General features: G+C 58.7%; 1 protein-coding gene across 2 annotated transcripts; it reads right to left on the bottom strand.

The window, feature by feature from the left end:
• Window positions 1-682: 682 nt before the first annotated feature.
• KCTD15 (potassium channel tetramerization domain containing 15) lies at window positions 683-15,151 on the bottom strand. 2 transcript variants are annotated; one of them, XM_070632537.1, is made up of 7 exons: window positions 14,976-15,151; window positions 13,224-13,319; window positions 11,494-11,586; window positions 10,694-10,869; window positions 5,434-5,578; window positions 3,366-3,671; window positions 683-2,203 (listed from the first exon to the last, which is right to left on the bottom strand). In XM_070632537.1, exons 3-7 carry the CDS (start codon window positions 11,557-11,559, stop codon window positions 2,045-2,047), a joined length of 852 nt encoding a protein of 283 aa, XP_070488638.1. In that variant the 5' UTR covers window positions 11,560-11,586; window positions 13,224-13,319; window positions 14,976-15,151; the 3' UTR covers window positions 683-2,044. The 2 variants fall into 2 exon arrangements, with proteins under 2 accessions (XP_070488638.1, XP_070488639.1); XM_070632538.1 differs by lacking the exon at window positions 14,976-15,151 and adding an exon at window positions 13,619-13,980.
• Between the last annotated feature and the right edge of the window lie 3,238 nt (window positions 15,152-18,389).

Genomic DNA, 18,389 nt, shown 5'->3' with positions numbered 1-18,389 from the left:
CAGCAAATTAGATTGTACAGCGAGATGGCTTCTGCTCTGTGGCCTCAGACGGGATGAGGTTGGTGTGCCCTCGTCCTCCAGCAGGCCGAGGTTGGTGGCCCTTACCAGGCATGTAAAAGGGTCCTCGTGGGTAGGACATAAGGGCTTTGAGGAAAAATACAAAAAGGCTCATGAAGCTTGGAGGCCAACATGAACACCCTCAAACTCCTTGGAAACAGACATGCTGTGGTCTTGTTCTGTGCTCAGGCAATCTGCAGTTGTCATGCTGGGGGAAGCGTGTCCCCGTGGCCAGCCTGAGTCACATTCTCCTACCACTCTGTGGGGCTCTAAAAAGGACGTGACTTCAACCAAAAGCCTGAGAGAGGGAAAAATCTCAAACATTTAAGAATGGGTTCAAAAGCCTCTGAACACCTTCTGTCTGCCTTTTCCCAGCTTGCATCTGTTTAGAGGCTGTGAATCAGAATTCAGAATCCACGCTGTCCAGAGGGGACAGGCACAACAGTGAGGAAGCACCCAAATACACTAAAGAGTGGCCAGCTCAGGACCCTGCCCCTCCCCTCTCCTGCAGCTCTTCCTCCATTTGACTGGGAGGAACCCAGGGAGGAATGCACCCCACGGCTCCCTGCACAACGCGGAATGCGGGAACCCGACTGCCGCTTCTGCACACGACTGAGCCTCAGTCTTTTGCTTTATAGCATCATTTATGGCATGAACTAGGAACGTAATGTGTTTACACAAACACACACAATTGTACATCAGCATCTTTACAATATCAAAGGAGTCATATACAAGTCTACAGGCATCGTACACAGGGTGGTGCCAGCTGGGGCACCCCACCCAGCCAGCAGTTCCCTGCAGTTTCTCCGCCCGGGAAGAGCCAGCGCTCTGGGAAGTGTGACAAGGCCAGGGGTGTCCATCTTTGGGCCTGTTGTCTGGGAGGCAGCAGGTCTGTGAGGACCCCTTGGGGCTAGTCCTCGTTGGAATCTGGGGCCAAGAGTCCTGGGTGTGCCTGTGTTGGGTCTTACCACAGGCTAGCATAACAACGGTTTAATTAAATTTCAGTGTGCATATTAGTGTGGGAAAATCGGAGCTGAGGACGGCTTCCTGAGCAGGGGACCCAGAGGACGCTGCTAACAGATGGGCCCCTTCACCGTGGGGCCCATTCCTGAGGTAAGGATGTGGTGTGGCCCTGTGGCTGGTCCGGATGGGGAGAGACTTCTGTGGGAGCCCAGGTGGGAGTACACGCAGGTAGGACTGGAAGCCCCTGGGCATTAGTAGGGCAGGAAACCCACCAAGTGTGGCCTGGACCTGGGCGGCAGCACAGGTGAGGTCTCAGATGGTGCCAGAGCCATCCATCCCCCATACCCACACTGCCCCCTCCCAGCAGCCCCACCCCTTGGGGACCCTGCTTCAGCTCCTAGGGCACTGTCATCCCTGCATCTGTCTCGAGAGCAGGGCCCAGAAGTCTGCAAGCACCTGGGCCAGAGCGCCCGGCAGCTCTTCCCCCGTGTGGGCATGCTGCATGTCCAACAGAACTGAGCACCAGATAAAGAAGCGTTGTCCTTGTCGGCCTCTCTGGCTTGTGCAGTGACAGTTACTTCCGTCTTAAATACTGTAGAAAAATAAGCCACCTCTGACGCAAGGAGACCCACTGGAGTCTGCCATGCGTGGAGAAGGATGAATAGCTCCTCTGGAGTGGGCCAGGGCGGCCTCTGCTGACCCTGCCTCAGCAGGCCCCAGAGCCTCGGAGGACCCTGCACCGAGCTGGGGAGCTGAGGAGCCCGGAGAACCGGCAGTGGAGTTCCCACCATGACATCTTTGGGTCACGTCAACAGTCTTCGGAGGGCATGCCTCCAGCATCCCACCATCTGTTGCCATGACACCTAGGGCCCAGGGGCTCCCTGGGCCAGTTTGGACCCTCCAGGCCCACCCTCAGTCTCACACCCACTGCTAAGTAGGCATAGGCAGAACTCCCCAGCACTGTTTCCAGGTCCCTGGGGTGTCCCCAGGGCCAAGGGGCCTCAGGTGGGCAGTGAGGCAGGGCCTAGTCCAGGGGCTCCTGCTTTATCCGGACAGCAGTGGGGGTGGGTTGAGGTCGCCGCTCCTCCCGGCAAAGCACATACTCGCTGAACTGGGAGGAGTCCACGCCACCCCCGCAAGACGCGGCGACGCTGAAACCCCTCTGGAACAGCCTCTCCAGGACCTGCAGGGGAAGAAATAGAGATCGCCAATGCCTAGCTTCAAGAGTCTGCCTGGAGGGCAGGTGGGCACCAGCCAGGGCAAGCTACCTTCTCCTGTTAGGATCTCGTCTCACTCAGGACAAAGATTCCTGCAGAACAACCAGTTGGGCAACCACAGGAGGGACTGGAGCAGCCAGGCCTCGGAGCCCCTCGAGGGACCAAACCTGCGTGGGCTACCCCACCCTGCTGCCCTCAGGGGTCCACAGCCTTGATTCAGAGGCAGAAAGAGCCTTTGGGCCCCTTCTCTCTTCTCCAGGATGCAACCTGCCCCTCTCTCTCCAGACATGTGGTCCTGGGTCCCCCTCCCTCACTGAGGCATGCCCCAATAATAGAGAGACCCTGCCCCCAGCCTCTGGGCAGCCACCTGCTTCCCTGAGCTGCGAGTCCCAGATGGTTTGAGGCCTGGGGGCCCAGCAGCTCAAGAGAGGTAGGATAGAGAGGAGCAGTCCTCTGGCTGTTTCGAGTCTCTGCAGGCCTCCGTGTCCACGTGGGTCTGTGCCTCTGTGAGGGTGGGGTCTGGCCACTGTGACACCTGTGTCCTGCAACTAGTAAGTGCTGACTGACAGCCTGCGGCATGTGTGCATGGGAAAACTTTCCCAGAGTCTACTCTGCCCTACGCCTCAAATTGGAGTCTGCTCTTCAGGCTGGTGGAAAATAGGCCCCACTCCATTGTGGGCGTCCCAACTCTTAGGCCCCCCTGGGGAAAGCCAGTCCAGAAGCAGCTGTTTGGGTGCCCATGGCCCCAGGTCAGCGGGGAAAGGAAGGGGGCTCCAGGCTACCTCCACTCTCAGCCTCTGTCCTGCCGCTCCTATGTTTAATCTGAGTCCAGAGTCAGACTCTGGGTGTCAGATGAAGCACACTTTGTTGAAAATACTCTGGGCCATTTTTATAGAACAGCCTTTTGGACAAAAAAAAAAAAGCAGAGATCAATTTTTTTAAGTCCATCCCCCAGGCGCCATCATTTAATTATGAGGGGGACATAAATTATGCATCGACACATTGTTGCCTTTTCTGTAAACCGGCACGGAGGGCTTGCCGCTGCAGGGCCGCGCCTCCCTCCACCCCTCTCGGCGCCCAGGGCTGTGGAGAGGCAGGGGTGAGGCGCTGGGTGCAGCGCAGCCTCACCTGCACCGAGTTGAGCCGGCAGTAGCCGTTGAGCGGGAAGCGGATGACGTGCGTGGGGTCCTGGTTCCAGCCAGCGTTCACCGAGTTGCACATGACGTCCCCGGTCTCGGGGAAGACCTCCTCGATGAGGGCCTTCTCGCCGCTGAGCGCGATCCGCTCGCCCAGGTCCGGCGTGACCCGCACCACCAGGCAGTCACAGGCCCGGCTACGGCGCCGCTGCTCTTGCTCCTGCTGCCAGCGCTCCAGCTCTCGCACCATCGGCTGCAGCTGGTAGTACCGAGCCTCCTCGTACAGCAGGCTGAAGTCCTGTGGGCATGCGCAGACGAGGCGGGGGAGGTGGGGGGCTGCCCTTTCCAACTTGAGGGAGGCCTCCTCTCACACTTCCGCGGGATCGGCAACCCCCAGGCACAGTGCGGACTGGAATAGTTGTGCCCATTGCACAGATGGGGAAAATGAGGCTGAGGTGAATGTGTGCCAGCACAAGGAGGCTAGCCTTGACCCAAGGGCAGCGGCTGGTGTGCACCTGTGTCAGACCCCCTGAGCCCTTCCATCTGGGCCAAGCATTGGGGGTGGCTTTGTTCCCCTGGAGCAGAGAGAAGCCTGGAAAGACTGAAAGGCTAGACCAGAGGAGGCCGAGGCTGTGCCGATGCCTGCGGACCTGCGGCCTTCTCAGAGCCCCGGAAGGAGAGGCTGGGCTGGGCTCAGGGCAGCCCTGTCCTCACCGGCCCCAAGAATTCACAGCCCAGCAAGGAGGTGAGACAGACCTGCCTGGGTTGGATTTCCTCATCTACCTGCCCTGAGGCCTCTGATCATCAGTTACTGACCTTCTCTGAGCCTCAGTTTCCTCTTCTACAAAATGGATGTGCATATCCAGCTCAGAGAAGGTGGTGAGGACTAAAGAGAGCCCCCTCACCCCCTAACCCACACCTGCGGCCTTTTCCTAAACATAAGTCTAATCTGCTGCTTTGCTCCCTCTTTGCGGCCTCCACTTTGGTCCAAAGCCTTGAGCAAACCTCCCTCCCCGCTCCCCCACCCATCCTTCTCCACACGACAGCCAGAGCGATCCTTCGCACTGGCAGAGCTGGTTGCCAGTCCCCTACTCACAACCGTTCCACTGCGTTCAGGGTAAAATGCCAGCTGCTGAGGCAGCCCCCAAGGTCCTGACATGGAACAGCAGCCTCCCTTCCTGTCCTGCTCCCAGTTCACATGGCCCCAGGCTGACACCTCCTTTCCAGTTCTGGAAGGTACCAAACTCCTCGCCACCCCTGCACCCTCACCGAGGCCCTCGCACTGTGTGTCCCATTCCTCCTTCACCACCCAGAGAAACAGCCTTTCCTCCAGCCCTCCAGGCCGGGTCCCCGGGGCTCCCTCCCACAGAGTCTCTACTTCTCGGAAGCATTTGCCCCGTGGAGTCCAGTGTTTTCCGCTCGACATCTGTCTTCCCAGCAGACCACAAGTGCCATGGGGACAGGACCTCCGTCTGCCTTGTGTTTCACTATATTCTTGGCCTGACCTGGTAACTCAGTTGGATGAAAGACAAACCAACCCCAGGGCCTCTGGTCCTCTGGGGAGCGGGGGAGGGGGGAGGGAGGGAAGGAAGGACATTGCTGGTTCGAGCCGCAGTAGCTTAGGCCTGAGCTTCCTTCCTCCAAGATCCCCAGCGCCACGGAGGGGCCCAGCACCCAGGCAGGACTCTTGGAACCAGGTCAGCTGCCCGGACAGGCTCGCCCCGAGCCCTGGGGGTGACCTTTGTTTAAAGGATGTTGGTTTGGATCAGGTTTTCCCCCTGCGTATGGCCAAGAGGGAACAGATTCAGGAACATCTAACTCGGGTACCCAACAGTCCTTCCCCACAAAAACACCAAACAGGGTAAGCGCGGCTGCCACTGCTTAATTGTCGTTACACCCTGATAAATACGCTAAAAATGTGAGAAAACAAAATTAGTTTCGAAAAACTGATTTAGCCCTCGGCTTCATCATTTAACTTTTTATGGTTGCCATGACGACTGCGGGTCCATTTATTAAGTCACGGCGTCCCCTGCGTAATGCCACCGCCGCACAGGACTTACCTTGAAGTCGTCCGGGAGCAGCAGTTTCGACGTCCGCAGGAAGCTCAGGATGTAGCGGAAGATCTCCCCGTCTCGATCGATGAAATAATGTTGCTTCAAACTGTCCAGGACGATGGGCTCGGTGCCATTGAAGAGGCGGCTTATCCTGGGAGAGATGGAGGGCGGCCGGCTGATGGCAGGGCGGGTCTACGGCCGCACCCCTACGCCTTAGGGCTGCCCTGCTAGAGGGGTGAGGGGCCTTCCATGGGTGACTCCGGGACTGTACTGCCTGACAGATGTCTGCACACACCAGGGGCAGCCAGGCCAGATCAGACAGGACACTGGCACAGCAAGCAGCACATGCCACACACCCCACCTATGCTCATAAGCCACAGCCAGACAGAAACACACCCAGCAGCACACCCCCGCCAACTGACCATGGTACAGGCCTGGAAAACTACAGTCGGTCACCGACACAACCTCCTCGCCCCATGCACACAAACCCCTCCCCGCCCCTAGACAGACCCACCCAGAAAACTCCCACTGGCCATCGGACACCCCAGCCCACAGCCACACACCTGGTGAACACATATAAACCAGCCAAGAGTCTTGGGTCATGCACATCCACCTCACCCAACCTACGTGAACCGGCATCAGACGCAACACACCTGGGCAACAGGCACAGGGTCACGCGGTCCCCTCCCTCACAACACACGAATCACAGGCAGACCCAGACACAGCCAGGCAAAGGCCACACCAGCTAACACAAGCCCACCAGCAACACGGCTATGTATGCGCAACAAACTCAGACGAATCACCCACAGCCACGCGCTCAGGGAGCCCTGGGGGAGAAACAGAAGCAGGCGGCAGGGACAGCAGGCGTGCATGCCACAGTGCACACACACACTCAACCGTGTGCTTGCACACATGCCACAGCGTGTGAACATGTACACACGCACTACAGTATGCGCATACACACACACCTGTGTGTACACAAAGAAACAGTGCATGCACATGCACCACAACACACGCATACATGCCACAGCGTGTGCACACTTGGGAGGGCCTGGGAGGGGAGACAGGTCCCAGCACCCTGTCCTCTGAAGGGCAATGGTTCTGACAGAAACACAGGACCTGCAGGAAACCCCTGGGGAGCCCCCGAGGCCTGTCCCCATCCACTCCAGGGAGGAGGAAGCAGGCCTCAGAGCCAGGGCTGTGGCCTCCCCCAGGCCCAGCGCACTGGGCTCTGGTTTGGCTTAGTTCCCCTGCAGACCTAGGCCTCGCTGTGGACAGTTAGGAGCCCCAAAGAGGGGTGGGGACAGCCAAGAGTTTGACTCAGGAACAGGAGGGAGGTTGGCAGCAGGGCCCCAGTGACAGCACCTCCAGACATCCTTCAGTAGGCAAGGCCACATACTTGTCCTCAGCTAGACCCTGCCAAGGAGCCAGCTTGTCTGCACAGCCTGGGAGAGGGGTGGCCCTGGACTGGGACCCAGCCTGCACAAGCTGATGCCTAAGCCCCTTCACTCTCTTCCTGAGCCGGCAAGAACCTTCTAGGGATACTCCCTCTCCCCCAGCAGCCCACTCCTCTGTCCACTCCAAGTCACGGCTCCTAGGCCTTGCCCCGCCCCTGCCATTGTGCACCAGGGCACACGAGCTGGGCAGAAGCTGAGGGCTTAGCGCCCTCAAAGCCTCTCTCAGGGCCTCCCATCTATACTGCCCTCCACTCTGGTGGCCTGGCACACTCAAGGCATCGGCCATGAGGGTCTGCCCAGCTGTGGAGTAACCATGCAGTCACCTGTTCTCACTCTGGGGACATGGCCCAGCCCCTGTCCCAGTGGGGCACATAGAGGGCAAGGCTGTCTCACGGACAGGCGTGAGCAGTTTGGAGCCTGCGGTGGGGCGTGGACAGGCCCGAGCCTGTGGAACCAGTGCTGCCATCATCTCAGAGCCCACTCATGCCAGGGCTCTAAAGGCCACTGAGCCCTATCACCCCCCCAGGCCTGGTGGCAATGGTACTGGGGACACAGCCCTGCTTGAAAGCTTTGTGGGCTCTGTGGCTTGTTCCAGGTATCAAAGCCCCCAAGACCTGGCCTCAGCAGAGCTTGGGTATTCCAATGTCAGAGTGAGGGCCACCCAGCATCCCCAGAGACAAACCAGACTGAGCAAGGCTGCCAGTGCCCTGGGCAGTCAGCAAAGTCGACAGAGGACAGCTGAGGTCCCCCACATGGCAGCAGCAGGAAGATGTAAGAGCCACGTCCACAGGTGACCCAGCAAGTCTGAAGCCTCAGCCTCCCTGCGGAACTTTCCCCACCCTTCTGGGCTGAGCTCAAACACTCTGTCCCGAAAGTAACATTCTGGGCCTGGCTGTGCTGGAAATCGCTTGATGTCAGGGCTGGCTGGGTCCCAGACCATCCTGCTGGTCTAGAGGACTCCTGATCACCCACATTCCAGGGCTGGCTAGGTTCAAGGTTGTCTTATTGGTCCAAGGCTAGAAGGTTCTCAATCAGCCTTATTTCAGGACTGCCTGGTTCTAGATCTTTCCATGGTCCAGTGTCTCTTCACAGGACCAAGGCCTTGGGGTCTGAGGCTACCAAGGACGTGAGAAGGTTGAGGGAAGCTTAGGACAACCACAGAGGAGCCTCCAGACACCTGCAGGGTCTTACAAGTCAGCTCCTGCCCCGGGCCACCCTCTGGGGGAGGCTGCCGGGTTTGGGGTACAACTTCAAAAGTCCTCCATGGAATCAGATGGCCTGTTCTGACCCCGGCTGACAGGGCTCTTCTTTTCCTTTCTTTTTTGAAGCTTTGGCTCTAATTTCCTGGATGTTTCAGTGGAAAGTTTTATTAGTTCCAAAGCTCCTGTCCATCTTAATTTGTTGCTTCTCACAGCCAGGATGGACGCCAGAGTGGGGCTGCGATGGCAGCAGCTCAATGATGTCCAGCAGGCAGGAATGAGAAGGTGGCAGCCCCGGGCAGCTGTGCTCACCTGTCTCTGGGTGAGGGAGGCCAGTGACGGTTCCTGGACCAACCAGAGGCAGCACCTGTTCCTCTGTCGGAGCCATCCCAATCAGAAGCCCAGGCATAGTTCTGGGGGCACAGGGACCCCAGGGGATGGGGGCTTGAGCCTCCTGGTCTCACAAACTGCCCAGGGCAGGACCTTGCTGACATCCAGAAACCCCTGGTGATCTCAGCACTCTTAATCCTCTATGTCCAGGTGACTCATACATCAGTGACACTGGCTTAGGGATTGATCTTTGTTTCCAGAACTCGGAAGAAACAGTTTTTTAACTTTAATGATTCACTCAAAGAAAGACAGAGAGATCTGAGGGGCCCTTACCAGCACAGCTGCCCAACCCACTTCTCAGGCCAGGCCTGACCCACTGTCCCCTGACTGCCCTACAGGTCACCCCACCCACTGGCCTCTACGTCAAAGCTCCAGGCGGGGGGAGCTGCTCTCCCGGGAGCCCAGAAGCCATCCAGGCAGAACATCAGATTCATCTTGGGCCTCAGCCCCAGGAAAGAATGCAGACTGCCACCCCTCTGGGCACATCCTGCCGGCCGAGGGTCCTACATGCCAGATGGCCCGGCCACAGGGGCCTCAGCACCCCAGCAAGAGGGCTGCCCACCCCCACCCACAGAGCAGGACACAGCAAGGACAAGCTGCCCTGGGGGTCTGGGAGGGGAGGGCCAGCCTGCCCTCGCCGCTCCGGGCAGCAGCCTGCAGACAAGAATGAGGAGGCCATTCCCCACAGCCCTGGGCCGAGATTACTCCAGAAAGGCAGTGTCTGATTTCAGGAAACACTCTTCAGAGAGGTTGTGGGCAAGGGTTTTATGAATTTCACTCACAAACGTCGTCAACCGATTAAGGGATGATCTATCTCAAACAACGCGGGAATGCCGCAGAAGGCAAAATTGAAATTAAATAAGCAGAATCCATCTCCCATCTCACACGGGGCTGCGCAAGCAAGCGCCAGGCCGGCTCTGCTGACGTGGCCTCACGGCTGCTGCCCCCCAAGGCCCCAGGTTCACAAGTGCCCCAGGCCCAGCCTCTGTCGGGTTAAGAGAATGCAGTCCCTGCCGCTGTCTGTACCCTTCTCCCCAAAGTCTGAACCGGATCGTGCAGCCACCTCCAGCATCCCCTCCTCCAGGGAGCATTCCCTCTCCCATGGAGGGCGCCACCCTGGCCCTCAACAAGCTCAGAAAGCAGCCACATCCACGCACCGTGAATCCTCCATCATCTGAGCAACCACACTGGCCACGAGGCAGCCTGACAAGAAAGCTTCCCAGAGACAATCCCTCAGCGTCTGGGGGATTAATTAACTCCTCTTGTTTTTTTTAAGTGTATAACATAGAGGCAATGCCCTGCAGCCTCGGCCCCTCACTGCTCAGCCCTTGGCGGTGGCCGCCTCGCTGTGCCAGGAGCCAGCAGTCCTGGGCTCAGCAAGCACACACCACCGGGAGATGCTCACGGAGACCCATCCCACCTCAGGTCAGCCCTGCTGCTCCGCCAACAGGAAACCAGGTCCGCCCAGAGGGAAAAGCAGGAGAGCTGGCAGCGCCTAGGGCCTCCCACAGACAGGCCCAGGAGCAGGAGCGCCAGGGGGCTCGGCAGAGTATGAGGCGCCCTGTTGGGAGGGTCCTGGTCAGAGACACTTTATCCACGATGGGGGTGTGAGGCTCATGCTTATGCATAGCCCCGGATGTCCCTAACATCCTGGAATTCCTAGCCGGTCACTGCAAGTCCCTGCCTTCCTGCTCCAAGGGAGCCTGCTGCTAGCCCTCAGGGTCCAGCAGTGGCCACCCAAACACAGATGGCAAGTTGCAGCTCTCCCCCCTCCCTCCCCTCATGCACTTTCCCAAGGGTTAGACTAGGAAACAGAATTAAGTACTTCTCCCGAACGCGACCCCAAGAAGCATGCGGCGTTGCTCACAAAGATCCCCTGCAAGGTCTCCCTCAAGAGGAACCTGAAGGTGTATGGGTGCCCAGCCAGCCGCTGGCCAGTTTCAGGTGGGGCTGGCTCTGAATGAGTGGCTTCCGCAAATGGGTCAGGAGCTCCACCCAGCTCTACCAATGCCCCCAGCTCAAAGTCACAAGTCCCTGTGCAAAGCAGCCTTCAACAAGCAGACTCGGCCTCCCAAACCCTAGTTCCCTGGGTCTGCATGGGTGGGTGGGCCCCACAGAGCCCCGCATGTGGGCCGGCAGGGGAGACGGGCCCCACTAGCAGCAGGCAGCTGCTGCCCATCACCACTGCATGCCGGGTGCTGTGAGGGGCTCGGCTCTTACCTGGAGTCGGGGTACTTGGTGAGTGTGGCCAGGCTGCTGGTGTACATGTGGCCGCCCACATCGATGTGCACGGGTGCATTGGACTTGGTGAGCTGGGCTGGCAGAGGGATCCCCTGGGCGGCCAGGGGAGACACGGGCGACCGAGTGAGAGACAACCGGGACATGCTTGCTCCCTCCTGGAGACGGAAACAAGGCGGAAACAGAGTTTCTCCACCACAGAGCCATGCATCCCTCCATTGCCAATGTGATCACAGATCTAATCAGATCACTTCTGCCTGTGCCTGATCACATATTCAGCTGACAAATTATGGCCACCACTGTAATTAAGTGTATTTGCATCATTTTCTTCAAAGTACCAGAGGGAAAAAGAAAGATGCTTATTAGCAATAAGAAATCAAGAAAAAAAATTTTCAAGGTGTCAGCCTCCAGGGGCATAAAACAAACTGCAAAATTCTAATTAAAGGTCGCGGGCTTATGTGTTAGATGTGAAATATCCCCTGACAAACGAATCACCAATTTGTGAATTGGGATTCAGGGGGTTTTTGCAAGTTTGTCTCAGTAACGAGACACCTCTAAATTAGTGACTTCCTCAGCACCTAAGGCGCTGGGTTTTATACATGTAGTAAATTTCACATCAAATTAAGAGCATTTTTGTTTCAAAAAATACATAATCATACAGCCAGTCAACAGGCATCTCTCGGATGCCGTGGCTGCAAGGAAGGGCAGCCGGCGAGAAGGCGCTGGGGAAGAGGATAGAGGGGGCCGCCGCCACTGCCCCAGCCCACCCTGCTGCCTCTCACCGCAGTGCCGGTGCTGCCGTGGGCGTGAAGCGAGGACCCGCTCGGCCGCTCCTTGCGGTGAGGCATCTAGACTTCCATCGCTGCCCAGAGTATCTGCGGGAAGCACCAGCGAGAACAGAGGGGGCTTACTCCTCAGGAGGCGTGGATGCCGTGTCGCCCATGCTTAGAATCGTCCTTTCTGCACACCCTCTTCAGGACCCCATGCCACCCCACACAGCCCTCTCCAGATACCACCCGCCACTGTCCTGTCCCCACACCCCAAAGCAAGCCTCCAATCCAAGCTATAGCAGCTTATACACACACACATACACACACACACACACACGTGTTTTCTGGGCAACTCCACGTCTGCTAATTCGGCTAATGACAGTACTGAAACATATGCTCACCATTATTGCCCCAAAATGTTTCAGAACAAATCTGATTTTCCTGGTATTTTGGTTGAGAGCCATGTTACCAAGCGTGTCTCCTCTTACATCAGCAGAGAACCCCGTGGACCACAGCCCGGGATGGATCCCCCACTCTCCATGGGCCGCGGAGGCCAGGACCTCTCAACACCATCTCCACGGTGTTAAGATGCAGTTTGCAATTGGCCGGACACGGAGAAGCCTCTCTCCGAAGGACCCAGGGCACAGGAAAGAGGGCAAGTCACTGAGGAAGCCACCTCTCCCCCGCAGCTCCTCAGAGAAAACCGGCCTGTGTTTGCCCAGCCTGCACCTCTGCACTTTCTCCCCAGACCCCCAGAAGGGTCTCGTCTGTGCCTAATGCATTCCAGACCCCCTCAGGTTCACACCCTCCAGGGCATTAGAGAGCCGGCCAGAAGGAAACAGACAACGGCTCAGCAAATGGACCCTCTCTCCTGCTCTTTCTTGGTCACTCAGCCACTTTCCTCTGTGCCACAACCTCCTGAAATAAGATTGCCCCTGGGTCCCCAGAAGCTGCCCCAGAGCACCGTGCAGGCCCTCTGCAGGAGGGGTGGGGAAGAGCATGTTTATGCAGCCCCTTCCATGGACTTGGCGCTGTCTCATGGGGCAAGCGGATGTTTGCAGTGAATATCACCCCCCCCCACACACAGACACACACACACACACTGGCTTCCACAAGCCTAACCTGGACTCATCTCCCACAGGTTTAACCCTTGAGAGAGCAACCTCCCTTAAGGGTTGACTCTGTGCCTTGAAATTCCACATCCAGTTTTTAAAACCTGGACCAAGGTCCAATGAGCATCAGATCCTGCAAATTTCAGTAAGCTTACTCTCCTAGGATTTGCTCTGCCCTCAGTGTCCTGGCAAGTTCCCTGACGTGAAAGGGGGATGGGGGTCGCTATCAGCAGGCAGAGATTTGACTGAAACCCTCACTGGGGGCTGCTCAGGGCCTGCTGCTTTGGGCATTCCGAGTTCCAGCAAGCTTACCAAAGGAAAGAGGTCACTTATCTCTAGGAAGTTCTGAGAAACCAAAACAGATCTCAGGAATGGGTTATCCTGCCCTGGGAGGCTCTGCTGGGGGAGGAGTCAGAAGGAAAGCCACACTGAGGATGAACCATTCCGGAAGGAATCCCGGCAGAAATTCTGTCAAAGCGGACTGCACAATGCTTTCCAGACTATGAAGGACGCTACTCAAAAGTGCAATTTAACACCAAGGACCCATCACAAAAGCTGCTCGACCCTGTTCTCATTCAGACTCTTCCATTGCAAGCACAGCCTGACGTTCATGGCAAACCAGACACTCACCATTGGAAGCCCCAGGCTTTACGCCTTGACCCGAACCGTCAGCGCTCCCTCTGACAGACGCATCTGTGCTGGACAACGGCCCTTTCCCCGAGACCACTGCCGAGGTCAGAGCATAAAAGTGGGTGCAGTAAGAGACACAAGTTCATTCCGCCAACACCGGCCTCAAACCCACGACCCAGCCCCAGCGAGCCACTGCCCTCCCGAGACTCGGCCCAACCGCCTGTTGCAGGGACCTCGGCGGTGGCGTGCTCGAGGCCCGCGGCTTTCCAAACTGGCTGGGAACGGAGCCGCTGCTCCGAGCTGCGGCGGGAGCCCCGGGTCCCGCGCCCGCCGCCGCCAAGCCCCGCCCGCCCGAGCGGAGGGAAGCGAGCAGAATGCCACGCTCATTTACACACAAAATGATTTTGTGTCCCATTGTGCTCGCAGTTGTTCAGCTCTCTGGGGGTGATTAAACTGGCTGAGCTGCGGCAGCTTGAGACGATTTCACTAAATCGCTTCTTCGTGAAGTCGCTTCTTTGCTAAGCTGTTATTTTAACCATAAAAGGTAAACAGAAGGCGCCTCTCGAGCTCCCTTCAGCTCCTCGCCCTGGGCGCCAGCCTGGGGCGAGAGTGCCAGGGGCCTGCAGAATTGTCCGGGGGGGTTGGCCCGGGGAGAGGCAGGCGGGCCACCTGGTGCGCGCCAGCCCCGCTGCGGAGCCGGCTGGCCGGTGTGAACTTCGGGGTGGCCGGAGCCGGCTGGGCCGAGGCCGGCGGCGCCGCGGGGCGGGGGTGGCCGCGGAGCCCGCAGCGCCGGGGAGGGCAGGGAGGGGTGTGTGGCGGGGGCGGGGCAGAGGACAAAGTTAAATCAGGAGGCAGACACTTAGAGACCACAGATGGGAAGCTCGCCTAATTAAGGACGTAAAAGCGCTTTTGTTCTCAAAGTTTATTGTTGCCGGGGTTTAAAAAAAATTAATTGAAACTAATGCTGTTATTCAGTCGTGCAGTTAAATTCCTTCATGCACATTTGAAACACGGAGTGAAAACTTGAAGCTTATTTTTCTGCGGTCGGGGTGGGGGCGGGGGCGCGGGAGGACCGAAGGGCGCTCCGGCTACGGGGCAGGGGGTGTTTGCGAGTGTGTGCCCCGCGCGCGCGTCCAGGTCAGGGAGGACCGGCGGGCGGCTGGGAGGCGGAGGCGGAGGCGGGGATCGAGTCTCCGCGCGGCCGGCCCGGGGCCCCACGCCCCGCGCGCCTGGGACCACCACCAGCGCGCCGGCCCCTCCCGCTCCGTTTCGGACTCGCGGGGTGGGCGTCAGAGGACGCACATCTGTCCCGTTAGAGACTTTTTCTCTCTCTGACTTGGGCGCCAAGCCGGGCCCTGTCCGCCCCGAAGCCACAGCTGCGTGAGCCCAGTTCTGACCTCGGAAACTCGCCCGCCCTGCAGGGCGCTCGGCCCTGCACAGAGGCCCCAGTGCCAGGACCTGCAACCCCACCCCCCTGCCCCCACCCCGCCCCGCGCGGCAGGAAGCTCGGCGCCCGCCCGAGCGAGGAAGGTCCACCCGGGGCCAGGTCCAGCCCACGTGGGCAATCCCCCCTCCCGCGCCAGGCCTTTGTGCTGGGTGCCCCCGCGCCGCCAGCCCCCACCTCCCAGCACCGGGACAAAGCAGCCGCCCCCGCCCAGGTCTGAACCCCGGCCGGAGACTTTCTCATCATCTCCGCCACTTTGGGGACAGGGGTGAGCGGCGCTGAGCGGTGGCCGCCGGCGCGGGGCTTACCTCGGAGCCGGAGCGGCGGATCCGGCTCGGGCGCAGCCCCCGCCCCCCGCAGCCGCCGGTCTCGGGCGCCGGGCGCAGCCTCGCCGCCTCTGCTCGCCGCGCGGGTCGCTCCGGTCTCGTCCTGGAGTTACTTTCTCTCTCGCCCCCAACCCTCCCCCCACCCACCCCTCCCGCCCCGGCCCCCGCTTCGCGCGGCCCCTCGCGGCGCGGCGCGCCGGGGCCTCCCCTCCCCGCCCTCCCCTCGCCTCCTCCCCTCCTCGCGGCAGCCGCCGCCGCCGCCTCCTCTTCGCGCCGCTCTCCGGCTGCCCTCCCGCCGCTCCCACCTCTTCTCCTCCCTCCTCTCTCTCCAGCGGCCTTCCCCGATTGCTGTCGAGAAAACCAGCCCCCCACCCCAGCCTGCAGCCCGTGCCCCGTCGCGGCCGAGTCGGGACGCAGAGGGCAGCGATCCGGCTCCAAATTACCCAGCGCGGCGAGCGCGAGCGGGAGCGCGCGGCGACTCCTGGCTCCGGGCTCGGCTGCGCCGCGGGGCAGAGGATTAGAGTCGCAATTAGCTCCGCGCGCCCGCGCCTGCCGCGCTCGGCGACAAAATGCGCTCTTTCCCCTGCTGTCGCCGGGCGATCCCCACCCGCCTCTCCCGGAGCCCGCGCCTTCCCGCCGGGGCCTCTGCCAGGACCCTCCCGGGAGCGGTGCGCCCAGGCCCCCGCGCCCTCCGCCGCCCAGCCCCCCGCCCCCCGCCGGCCGGCCACGCGGCGCCCGGGCCTCCTCCGGGCTCGGGAGGGGGCGGGGAAGAAGCTGATTTTAATCATTGTCATTTCATCTGATGTAATATTTCCCCGGGCGCTTTCAGCTGGGCATAAATTTTCGGCTCCCAAATAAGTAACACAGGGCACGTTTCTCACATTTCTTGACTCCTCGGTTACAAAGAGGAGAGCAGCCGCCGCCGCGGCGCCCGGGGGTAGGGGCGGGACTTGGGAAGAAACTGGGCTGCGAGTCGGCCGGGGCTAGAGCGGAGCCGGGGGCCAGGGCCGCCCCTCCCCCTCCCCGGCCTTCCTCCCCGGGTCTCGGCCCCGACTGCCCCTCTCCGGGGGAGCAGCGCCGCCCGTGACGTCTGCAGCCACGAGGGCCGCGGCCGCGGGGGAGGGGCGCGCGGGGGGCGCCCGGCCGGCAGCCCGCGGCCAGACGCGCCATTTCCTTTCCGCGCGGCGCGATGGAGATGTCTGCGGCCAAGACTCCCCGCGGCGCTGAGGCCAGCGCCCCGGGCGTCCCCGCGCCTGGTCCCCATGTCGGCTGCCCCTTCCTTCTACTCTCCCACCTCCTCCTCCCCTTCCTCTTTCTCCTCTTTCCCTTGCGCCCCGCCCGTCCCCCCTCCTCCTCCTCCCCGACCATTTCCCAGCTCCTAGGAAACGAAGCGCGGAGCCTCAGCGCGCCGGGCCTGCACTGCGCCCCCGTCCGGCTCCGGGGACGGCCGGGCCAGAGCCAGGCTCGGGCAGGAGGGCGGGTGCGCTGCGGCCCGGAGCGGCGCCAGGGTCCCCACGCCGAGCTCCAGCCAGACCTGGACGCCCTCTAGCGGCCGCACTCACGGGGGGCGCTCGGGGCCCGCCCGGGGCGGGAGGGCAGAGGACGCTGGCGCTAGGAAGATAAAGTGGGAGCCTGCCTCCCTTGACTGGGGGACCGCGTGCGTGGAAAGAGCGCCCGGACCGCGCGTCTGCAACTTCTCCACGCGGGAATAAGCAGAAACTTTCCTCCTAAGGGGAGGTTTTATTTATTTATTTATTTTAGAGCTCGAATTAGAGGAGAAGGGGGAAATTTTCTCATTAAACTTACATCCCTGCAGTTAGTTCAATTACTTGATATATGCAGAAGATGTTGTAAATTTATAGATTTAAATAGCTTACAAAGATGCCGCAGGCCCCATCAGTTAATTTCCTTAATTTATGGATTTTTAGCTGCTCCTAGAACGGAAAGGGGCCCTGGAAGTAGGTCAGGGATCTGTGCAGCGGCTCCAGCGTGGCCCACAGGCTGCGGGCTCTTCTCCCCACGTCCTGGCGCCCCCGGGCCTCTGTTCCCGGCTCCGGCCTAACAGCACCACTCCCTGCACCCCGCACCCCCGCCAGGCCGGGCCTGAAGGTCTACTCTGATCCATGGCCGACTGCCCAGTCTCTCCAGGGCTGTGCAAGGCCAGGGACCAGTGACGCTCCCATCTACACACCCCACCCGGCATTGAAGGAGTGGATCCAAAGAAGTGAAGCGAGTATCCAAATACTTTGACCCCTTACATGCTGGCTGGCATCACCAAGGAAGAAGGACGTGTGTGGGTACCCAAACTTCCTCATGGACAGAGCTTTTCCCCTTGCCAGACTTTTGAGTTCTTGGGGAGAAAGGGGCAGCATGAGAAAAAATGCACCGGAGTCCTTGTTTGAGGAGCGCAGACGTGCTGAAATCCTGCTTGTCACGGCTCTTGTGGCCCCCAGCGCCCCTCACTCCTCTCCCCCTCTCTCCTAGGTGGCTGCTAGGAGATCTTTGTTTTGTGTTCAATATGGATGAATATATACATATAAATTAATACTTAAAAGATTGGTATAAACTAAACTGTTTTAGGAAGCCACATGGCAATGTGATTAGTATTGGTATTCATCATTTAACATTTCTTTTCCCACTAGATGAAGTTTCTAAGATTTGCAAGGTACATGTCAAGGACGGGTGTATAAATGGATTTTTATTTATTCACAACTCCAAGACTAATTGCTTCTCTTTGCCTCAAGGCCACGAGATTGGTTTTAATATGACACTTCAAAAGTATTCATGGGACTACAGAGATACTAAGTGTCATTGTTTAAGAGACAAATCTCACCGTGGTACTGGTGACCCTGAAAAGAGGATGTTCCACTTTATTTTAAATTCCTACATGTTTTTTTAAGAGTTCCACTTTAAACCAACTATATTAAAAATGCACAGTTTAATGGAAACAAGAACTGACCATTTTGAAGGACCTTTTTTTCCTTAATATTGCTGGGAACTTTGTTTTCATATTCCTGAATCCTTTTATTAAAGAGCTGAACTTTACACGTGTCATTAAGAAGAGTAAGTTTGGGTCATAATTTATCCTCAAGTGTTTTTGAAGTTCCTGGCTAAATGTCAACCATCTTTTTCCTTGAGAGGCTCGGACAGAGGCGTTTAATGATCTGTGGTTTACAATGCAATGGTGAGCCTTGTTTTTTTAAATGAAGATGTATAATTAGGACTGAAAACGTATTGAAACATCTTGTAAAATACATCTTATTTCCGTATGGTGGTCCACGAGATGTGAGTCTAATCAGAATGTAACTTGCTTTATCAGTAAGGTTTGACTAGCACTGGTGCCGTGACATTGCATCCCTTAAAAAGCAGGTTCAAGCCTGTGCGTGCTCTGAGGCT

Source organism: Equus przewalskii, chromosome 9, assembly GCF_037783145.1.
Source record: "Equus przewalskii isolate Varuska chromosome 9, EquPr2, whole genome shotgun sequence".
Lineage (NCBI taxonomy): Eukaryota > Metazoa > Chordata > Mammalia > Perissodactyla > Equidae > Equus > Equus przewalskii.
The sequence above is the reverse complement of the archived record's forward strand: the minus strand, read 5'-3'. Positions and strand labels throughout refer to the sequence as shown.